The sequence below is a fragment of the Monomorium pharaonis genome, chromosome 11, assembly GCF_013373865.1.
Source record: "Monomorium pharaonis isolate MP-MQ-018 chromosome 11, ASM1337386v2, whole genome shotgun sequence".
In the NCBI taxonomy this organism is placed as follows: domain Eukaryota; kingdom Metazoa; phylum Arthropoda; class Insecta; order Hymenoptera; family Formicidae; genus Monomorium; species Monomorium pharaonis.
In genome coordinates, this window is record NC_050477.1 from 4,222,236 (window position 1) to 4,232,842 (window position 10,607).

General features: G+C 38.3%; 1 protein-coding gene across 2 annotated transcripts; it reads left to right on the plus strand.

Annotated features, from left to right (window-relative positions):
* The first annotated feature begins 954 nt into the window (after positions 1-954).
* Positions 955-8,702, plus strand: LOC105832305 (glutamate [NMDA] receptor subunit 1). Of its 2 annotated transcripts, XM_012673123.3 has the most exons (17): positions 955-1,142; positions 1,991-2,179; positions 2,358-2,609; positions 2,983-3,177; positions 3,355-3,455; positions 3,644-3,817; positions 4,095-4,208; positions 4,323-4,485; positions 4,688-4,898; positions 5,092-5,226; positions 5,413-5,570; positions 5,662-5,896; positions 6,207-6,355; positions 6,548-6,705; positions 6,952-7,124; positions 7,322-7,575; positions 7,902-8,144. In XM_012673123.3, the coding sequence occupies exons 2-17, from the start codon at positions 2,003-2,005 to the stop codon at positions 8,142-8,144; spliced, it is 2,892 nt and encodes a 963-aa protein (XP_012528577.2). In that variant the 5' UTR covers positions 955-1,142; positions 1,991-2,002. The 2 variants fall into 2 exon arrangements, with proteins under 2 accessions (XP_012528577.2, XP_012528578.2); XM_012673124.2 differs by lacking the exon at positions 955-1,142 and having other exon boundaries at positions 2,003-2,179; positions 7,902-8,702.
* The last annotated feature ends 1,905 nt before the right edge of the window (positions 8,703-10,607 follow it).

Here is a 10,607-nt window from a genome sequence, read left to right on the forward strand (position 1 = left end):
CAAATATCTTTGCAAAAGTATCGTATAACTTTGATATGATACTTTTTTAATGTCTTAGTTAAATCGACAGATGTCTATGGTACAGAACCATTTCAAATTTTTGGAACACGACATTTCGTAATGTCGTCGGATATATAATCATTTTACAGAGATCTAATACATTTCATAGTTATTCATAGAAATATAATAAGTACTTTTGAGTCGAAAATTGCGATCGACTACACTGATAATCGCAGAATTTACATACTGCCGTCTCAAACGTATCATTTGTTATTTCGATGAGAATTTCCTGCAATATCCTCTACCTAAAGTAAATTGCTAATTGTTCACAAAACGTTACATCTAAAATCTCATTAGAAAGCGCGCTTCGCATTGCGGTCGCAAGCTGATTGTCTCCTAGACGTCGGCCTTCGCCTGTCATTACGTCATCTAGCGTGCACCGTTCACCCTCGATTGCCGCAATTACCTGGTAACAGCAATTGTGGAACAAGTTTGCGCAGAGATAATCATTCTGTGAAATTGCGACATTCAGATTATAATTTAATTACACGTGAATGAGATTTAAACAAACGGTGACATGCCGATTGTTTAACTATTTAATTTTGTTGTATAATTATATTATATATTAGATTATATTACTTAATACTATTTGATAAATTTGTCGAAAAAAAAAAAGAATCGATTTCTCTTGTTAATCTATTTCCCATTCATAATGCTAATAATAACTGCTTATAATCAAAACTGTTTATAAAATAAACTTATACGGTAAATAAGAAAATACCAACAATGAGAATAATAGTAATAAACGTTGAAACACAATTCATCGCAGCGATTGTTTTGATAAGCATCGTTTGAATTTGGCGATTTCTCGATCGAACCTCGTGGCGGGGGTAACTTCTACGCGCAGCATCCGACTGGATCAATGACAAATCTCCATCCCCTTGCGCTCGCGCTCCATTTCGAGGCTTGGCATTAGCGCTTGGGCTGTTCCAAGGTGCGCTTCCCTCGGGCGTGGACCGGTTTTGACATGTAACAAATAGTAGTAGATTCCGAGTGGATCCTTCGAGATCTGTCTCGCTCCAGAGAAATTGGGCGGGGATATCTAAGATAGGGTGCATTTAATAAACCGTCAGAAATCATACGTGAGTAAGCTTGCTTGAGTTTCCTATATTAAGATGTGTAGGCCACGATTAAAACGCCCAGTGAAATTTTCGAATACATCAGCGATTATGATTTTCGAATACGTGTTTGTATAATGCAAAAAAAAAATAAACGTACAAGTTAAATTATACCAACACACACGTAAACCCTTGATTCATAAATTTGTACCGAAAACGAACGAAAGAAAAGCAAAAGTTGAAATAGTGTTTTGCTTGACGTTGTGAAAATACGAAAACTTTCATTACGAAAATGGGCGGAGGCTGTTTACCCTAGAAAGGGATGTAAACGCGTCAATGATCCAATTACTCTTTTGATCTTTAGTAATAAATGAGGCGTAGCAAAGAAATTATAATTTATAATTAAACAGTCCCTCCACACGTAAGTTTATTTTTAAGAAAAAAAGGAGAGAGCGGAGTTTAATATTGGAAACATCTTAAGATTTTAAACTATAATAAAAATATAATTTAATATGTTTAAAGAGAGACTAAAGATTCTAATAAATAATTTTTTAATTTCGAAAATTTTACATTATTAAAATATCAACTCTTATACATCATTATATGTATTAATATCAAGTTTTTAAAATAAAATTAAAAATATAAAAAAGATCTCCAAAGTGTTGATAGTTTTCTAATCATCTTTTGTTTTATTATTGATAATACTTTATTATTATAATCTTAATTCTAACAAAGAAAATTAATTTAACACAAATATTGAAAAATATAATATGTAACTATAAATTATTTTACCTTATTTAGCTAAGAAATAAAAGTCCAATATTAATCTTCAAAGAAGTTATTGGTTTATGATTCTGAGAATTTGTTTATAGGGTGGCTGCACAATGACGAGATTACGGTTAAAGACCGTGCTGTCACTCATCTTCATTATTTTGCACAATGCTCCGCGTTTAGGACTTGTTCTCGCCAGAACGATGACTTATAACAATCCAAGGTTCTTCAATATCGGCGGGGTCCTTTCCAATACGAATAGCAAAGAGCATTTCCAGAAAACAATCGACGTAAGATTAATTATAATTGTTTTATAACAATAACATGTAATAATACTGTATTAGACTTTTTTAACGATATGTATGTATGATAACTTGACTTAGAATAATTGCTAAGTTTATTGCTTAAAATGAATTGTAGGCAATATAATATATATATGATATGCAAATATATGTACCTCAATTTCAGCATCTCAATTTTGATTTTCAATACGTCAATAAAGGGGTGACGTACAAGCATACGGTAATCGAGATGGACTCCAATCCTATCAGAACTGCATTGAGCGTTTGCAGATCTTTGATAGCCGAACAGGTATACGCAGTGGTGGTGTCGCATCCGCTTACAGGCGACTTGTCGCCGGCGGCGGTTTCCTATACGAGCGGCTTTTATCACATCCCTGTGATCGGCATATCGTCCAGGGACTCCGCCTTCTCGGATAAAGTACGCAGGACAATAAAAGAAATAATTTTTAGGATTTAACAATATATGAAAATTAAGACAAATTAATACGTAAAACTAAACCGCATACGTAAAAAAAGGTTTTGCTGAAATATCTAAAAATTTCTATAGATAGAAATCTGAAAATAATTTCGTTAAACATCAAAATAATTATATAAAAGCATAATAAATAATTCCGCAAAAATCTTGATATTCTAGCAAGCAGCTTGAACATTCTACATAATTATTTTGACAGTCTGTTTATATATTTTGATAGTCTAACAATAATTATTTTCAGATCTAGCTTTTCTAAAAACGACTGATTCTACGTTACGTTCGATTGACGCGATTGCTAAACGGCAACGTTTTCTTCCAGAATATCCATGTGTCATTTTTGCGCACTGTACCACCGTATTCCCATCAAGCGGATGTCTGGGTGGAACTGCTGAAACACTTCAATTACATGAAGATTATCTTCATCCATAGCTCCGACACGGACGGCCGCGCGCTCCTCGGACGTTTCCAGACGACGTCGCAGAATTTGGAAGATGATGTAGAGATAAAAGTGCAGGTATGTTGCATATTTATATTTTTTATTAATATGTTCACTCTTATACAATTCTATTTTAACTGTTAATTATATTATAATTTATAGACCTTACATTTTTATCAATAATTATTAATTTCAACAGTTACATTACATATAAGTAAAAACACAAATTTTCTGTTAATGTGATCACCATTTCAGGTTGAATCAGTTATCGAATTCGAACCGGGATTACACAATTTCGAGGAGCAATTGAGGGACATGAAGGGCGCACAGGCGAGAGTCTACCTCATGTATGCTTCGTAAGTATCTATCGACATTCACTTCGAATTTCGAGAACTGTGGAAAATTAAGTATGAATTTTTATTTTAAAATAACAAATATAAGCGCACAAATATTAACGTACGTTACTCTGCAATTTTGTTCGTCACTCTACATGTAAACCTCGATTGCGGAGATAGCTAAATAAACTTTTTTGTATGTGTACCAGGAAAAAGGATGCAGAGGTGATCTTCAACGACGCTGCCAATCTGAACATGACCGGCGCCGGTTACGTATGGATTGTCACCGAACAGGCATTGGATGCGTCAAACGCGCCGGACGGTTTGCTGGGATTGAAGCTGATCAACGCTACCCAGGAAAACTCGCATATAACCGACAGCCTGTCAGTATAGTTATTTGTCCGTTATTAATACACACGCCTTCAGTTTACCTAATCAATATCAATCCCATACACCACAGAACAGCAACTTTGCAACGTTCCTAAAATATTACTGAAATATTGCAATGTTATTGTAAGTGTTAAAATTCATCTTGTCTTCTGTGCTGTAAAGGAGGCTTATTTCTTTTAAGAATTTCTTTTGCAATTTGATTGGTCTTACTCCAAAAAATAATTCCTTAAAAATGTATCTTCCCTGCATCTGTTTCTCTGTAATCTTCAGATACGTCCTCGTGTCCGCGTTGCGAGCGATGAATCAGACGGAGAAGATCACGGAGGCGCCAAAAGATTGCAGCGATTCAGGTTCCATATGGGAAACCGGCAAGAGTCTTTTCCAGTACGATCATTCTATCGTTTTCCGAGAAACCTTTTTTTCTTCGTTAAAACTTTGAATTTAGTATAATGAAAAGCTTTATCGCATTGCCCTCATAATTTGTGATTATCTCTTCAGGTATATTCGCAGGCAAGTGTTGCCGCATGGTTTAACAGGTCGAGTGGCATTTGATGATAACGGAGATCGCATATTCGCCGAGTATGACATAATCAACATCCAGTACACAGGTCTGGACAACAACAAGGCGCAGGTGTCCGTCGGCCAGTACTTTTATCCTGCTGTGAGTAGAAAGCGAAAAGATTAGCGAGTATTTGGTAAGGATCGAGTAAGAGTTAGTATTTTTTTAAACTAAATTAAGTTAATGTCTTATAAAATTAATTTAGTTACGTTAAAAGTTATATAAAGAAAAATTAACTTAATTAACTCAATTACGTTAAGATTAAATTAACTTTCGAACGTAATGTATCTTTGTTGCTATATAGAATGGCACCAAGATGAAGCTGCGAGCGAACGAATCCAATATCATATGGCCAGGTCGTTTAAAGATCAAACCGGAAGGCTTTATGATACCCACGCACCTCAAGGTGCTGACCATCGAAGAAAAGCCGTTCGTTTACGTTCGGGAATTACCCGATAACGAGGATAAATGTCTGCCTGAAGAGATTGTATGTCCGCACTTCAATATGACGGACGGTGCGTTGCTAGCTTATATTGTAAGGATTTCTACTTGAATTAATGTCCGAGTAACTTTATCAGAGTTTGGTCCAAATTGTCACGATAATTAGTTCAACAGTTTTTATTAAGGAAAAATTGGTGTCGGATTAAACAGCATTTGAAACTACTTAAAAAATATAATGGAATGTAATTCGCTTTTTCTTTTCAACAGATAAACAAATGTTTTGTTGCAAAGGATACTGCGTGGATTTATTGAAAGAACTGGCGAAAACAATTAACTTCACGTATAGCTTAGCTCTGTCGCCGGATGGTCAGTTTGGCAGCTACATGATCAAAAACACTTCGGGTAAATAATCTAACTAAATTATAAAATTGTGTGTAAATATAAAGTATTAAATTAAAAAAAATATATAAGTATCTAAAGAATTCATATGGATTCTATTTCGAAATTAGTTCTTAAGTCTCGAAAGATGAATAATTCGAATCTCTACCTTGTGTTTTTTCCTGCTCCTTTCTTGTTCAAAATCATAAGTCGGAGGAAAAAAAGAATGGACGGGTCTTATTGGCGAGATAGTCAACGAACGGGCGGACATGATCGTCGCACCGTTAACGATCAATCCTGAACGTGCCGAGTTTATCGAGTTCAGTAAGCCGTTCAAGTATCAGGGCATCACTATCCTCGAGAAGAAGGTACGCGTCTCTTCTTAACTCTGTGTGAAATAAAAAAGATGTTACAATACATTTTTATGTAAAAATAAACGTGTAAATTTTTTGTGCTCAGCCCTCGAGGTCTTCCACTCTGGTCTCTTTCTTGCAACCGTTCAGCAACACTCTTTGGATCCTCGTGATGGTATCGGTGCACGTAGTGGCGCTGGTTTTGTATCTGCTCGATCGGTTTTCGCCCTTTGGCAGATTCAAACTGGCCAACACCGACGGCACGGAGGAAGACGCTCTCAATCTATCCAGTGCTATCTGGTTCGCTTGGGGTGTATTGTTGAACAGTGGTATAGGAGAAGGTAAGGTGTCACTCTTTCATGGTCCTCTTTTTATTTGATCGAGTATTGCAAGAGAGAAAGCTAGAAAGAAAATTCCAAATTTGAAGTTTAAGATTAGAAAAAAATCTTCTAATGTAACACAGAATAATTTAATTACTATATAACTTTGCTACTATATTGTTGAAAGGTTGTAACTGCAATGTCACTGAAAGATGACGTTGTATTCTATGCTGTATAGGTTTAAATCGGTCATGTATTGCAATTAGATCACGCATGTATTACAATTAGATAACGTTTAATCGTTAATCAGACTTTTTATTAAATTTTGCAGGCACTCCACGGAGTTTTTCCGCGCGCGTGCTGGGAATGGTGTGGGCCGGATTCGCTATGATCATCGTAGCATCGTACACCGCTAACTTGGCGGCGTTCCTCGTGTTGGAGCGACCAAAAACTAAGCTCACCGGCATTAACGATGCTCGAGTAAGAATTAAAATTAACTACCTAAAAGGATCTAAAGCTAAGGTCGGAACGTCATTATGTAACAGCAATTAATAATTTGGCCAGTCTAGTCGGTATATGATGTTCTTTGTTTAAAATTAACTACGTTAGCTGTCGAAAATAATGCATCGAAGTTAAATGTATTTCATATGCAACGTACGTTTGTTTGTAAAGCTCAGAAACACGATGGAGAATTTGACATGCGCGACTGTGAAGGGGTCCGCCGTGGACATGTATTTCAGACGTCAGGTGGAACTGTCCAATATGTATCGTACAATGGAGGCGAATAATTACGACACTGCCGAAGACGCGATTCGCGACATTAAAATTGGGTGAGCGTACATTTTAATTTTTGAGATTGTCAACCTTCCGCTTAAATTAAAAGCCTTGGATATTAAATTTATATTGAATCTACCTGCTTCAAATATCTTCGACTTCATATGTTATATAAATCGGTAATTTAATAATAATTTTAATTATTAATTGAAATTTTTTATTGATATTAATAACCATGTCACGGATTTAATATATTTGTGATAAGTAGTCGCACGACGATTACATTGGCTTTTCTTATCTAGGAAGTTAATGGCGTTCATTTGGGATAGCTCGCGACTAGAATTCGAGGCGGCCCAAGATTGCGAGTTGGTGACGGCTGGCGAATTATTCGGCCGTTCGGGTTACGGAATCGGTTTGCAAAAAGGATCGCCTTGGGCGGACGCTGTGACATTGGCGATTTTAGACTTTCACGAAAGTGAGCAACAATTTTCGACGCATTTTTATATTTTATATTCACATTTTCTATTTTTTCCGTACAGCGAGATTTGTTACTTTTGCTAATTCTATAAATTTTGTGCGAGTGCAAAGTTAATATGAAACTTTAAATATTAAATTACGTTGAGGAATGTATCAAGTTTAATTTTAAATTTGTATTAAAAAAAACTTTTGCAGGTGGTTTTATGGAGAGCCTCGACAATCTTTGGATCTTGCAAGGCAACATACAACAATGCGAGCAATTTGAGAAGATGCCTAACACCCTTGGCCTAGAAAACATGGCAGGGGTGTTCATCGTCGTCGGTGTTGGTATCGGCGGTGGAGTTGCACTAATTATAATCGAAATGGCATATAAGAAACACCAAATACGCAAACAAAGGAAGATGGAACTAGCGAGACACGCGGCGGACAAGTGGCGAGGAATGATTGAGGTGATTTAATTTAATAAATTTAAAAAAGTTGAAGTAGAATCCAATTACGTCAAATTAGTCCAAGTAATTAACTAAGCAACTTCTATTACATATTCGGTTTTAAGAGCAGCGCTCTCGTTTCCCGAGCTTATTTATTAAACAATTTTTTAAAATATTAATTTAGCTTACTTTATTTTATTTTATTTTATTTTCTAATTCTAAAAGAATTAGATAAAAAGATAATAAGTAAATTAAATCGAGATAAAAATTAATCTACATTTGTAGAAATGGACATTGATCTACATATCTCTCTTGCTATAAACTATTACATTTATTGTTTCACGCAGAAACGGAAAACCTTGCGGGCATCGATAAGCACGCAGCGGAGGATTCAGAGTAACGGTCTGAACGATCCTGCGACGGTGAGCCTGGCGGTCGACACGGTCGCCAGGTCGAACATGGGCTCGCGTAGTCCGGGTCGCGCCTGGCCCGGCGACAGCGACCTGAGACAACGGCCAATCTCCCGTTCCGACGACATCCGATTGTCGCCCGCTGCCTACACTGCCGATGTGTCGCATCTCATAGTCTAATCTTACGTTGATTTGTAGTTTTTTACCGAATAAGAAGTTTCGCCGACTGTTCCTAATAGATCGATTACACAGCAGGGGATGAAAATCATTCCAATATCCTTCCTCGCATAGCGAAATACGATCCGCATTAATATAGTCGGTAAATAACTTTGGGATATATTTAAGATGATTAATCGTCCGCTTGTTAGATGTTTATAGAAAATTGCGATGGACTATCTTAAAGATATCTCTGATATTTATTGAATCGTTGCAGATGTAATATTTGTTCTATGTGAAATGATTTAACGAGGAAACACAAATTGTATGTAATTGAAAATTTCAATAATGTTTAAATAACGTTAGTCAAATTTATGTGAGTGTCTCAATCGTCTTACTGTTAAAATATGAAGATGTTTTCTTAAATAGATTATTGATTCACCTTATTTGCTACGAGAAAGAGAACTATTGTGCTTGTATATACATTTATTATGAATCTATCACTTTGTCGATTATAAGGATATGTTAAAAATATGATTGATCTGTTCCACTGATGAGGAATAAATACCGCATACTTTTCAAGACGATTTAACACAGCCAGTGACAGGGCTAACGATATCCTGGTGTTGCTGCGGGATATCCTGGAGTAGCTGAAGGATAGCCTGGTGTTACAGAGGGATATCCCGATGTGGAAGACGGATAATTCGCAATTGGGGCTGCAGGAATAGAGGCGGAAGGTTGGCTCGGATAGTTTTGTTGCCCAGTGAATGTTCCGCTGGACGCACTGGCCGAACTTGAGGCGGTCGCGAAACTTGAGCCGGCTGGTCCGCTCAATTTTACCACACCATTTGTCGGAAAGTTCGGAACACTATTCAAAGAACTGGGGGAAAATGAAGAAGCACCTGCATTTGATGTAGCTGATGTTCCAGCGATCGTTCCTTGTTGTCCGTATGGTGGTAAATAAGTAGGCGCGGGTGTTGACACAACTGGCGGTGGTGGCCGAGGTGGCGGTAGATATGTACGGCGTGTAGGAGGAGGTGGTGGTGGTGGTGGCGGCGGTGATGGAGGAGGTATGTATCTAGGTGGTGGAGGAGGAGGTGGTGGCGGCGGCGGCGGCGGCGGAGGAGGAGAAGGAGGTGGTGGTGGTGGTGGTGGCGGTGGCGGAGGAGGAGGTGGTGGTGGTGGTGGTGGTGAAGGTGGTAGGTAAATAGGTGGTGGCGGAGGAGGAGGCGGCGGCGGCGGCGGAGGAGGAGGAGGTGGTGGTGGCGGTGGCGGAGGAGGAGGAGGTGGTGGTGGTGGCGGCGGAGGAGGTGGTGGTGGTGGTGGCGGCGGAGGAGGAGGTGGTGGTGGTGAAGGTGGTAGGTAAACAGGTGGTGGCGGAGGAGGAGGCGGCGGCGGCGGAGGAGGAGGAGGAGGAGGAGGTGGTGGTGGTGGTGGTGGTGGTGGTGGTGAAGGTGGTAGGTAAGTAGGTGGTGGCGGAGGAGGAGGCGGCGGCGGCGGAGGAGGAGGTGGTGGTGGCGGCGGAGGAGGAGGTGGTGGTGGCGGTGGCGGAGGAGGAGGTGGTGGTGGTGGTGGTGAAGGTGGTAGGTAAATAGGTGGTGGCGGAGGAGGAGGCGGCGGCGGCGGCGGCGGCGGCGGTGGCGGCGGAGGAGGAGGAGGTGGTGGTGGTGGTGGTGGTGGTGGTGGTGGTGCAGGATAAGAATAACTAGGTTGAGAACTTGGATATCCTTGTTGACTATTTGTTTCTGTTGGTAACGAGAATGGTACATTCGGTCGCTGATAGGAATATCCTGCTTGACGACTGACACGCGACCAGCGTGCGCCAGCGCAATTGATCACCAATAAAATATATATTACCTAAAAATTATAACAATGCAGCGTTGAAATAAAAACGAATAAAGAGATAATAATGTTAAGATAACTTACCCATTTTGATGGTAGCATAAGCATTTCGCGTATGCTAACGGTTAAACATTACGCTCGCTTTTATACGGATGTTTTGCATTATCAGATTTATTATTTGCGCCCTACCTGCAGACCGCATCCACCTAATAACATTCTACTAACCCCAGTGATAGTTACGGCTTATTAAACTAATTACACTCACCGCAAAATTGCGGGTTTCAAGTAGAGCAATTTTCTTTTCATTTTGCAAGAGACTTGTAGATATGTTGAAATAAAACTTTATTTAGTTAGAATATATATATATATATATAATATATAAATAGTATACGTAATCATTTTTTCGGATTCTGTTTAAACGCTCTTGTGAACGAGTGCCACATTACAAAATAACAAAATTTATTAACAATTTATCAATTTAGTTACACACTAAGATCATTCTATTTAACTTAACCATTTTATTCATAATCGTTCTTTTACACGTAATATTCTAGAAAGATATAGCACTGCAATAAATATTGAAATATATTATTAACGATATATCAGAATAATAAAATAATTTTTTAAAAATGTTTTTTCTCTTTT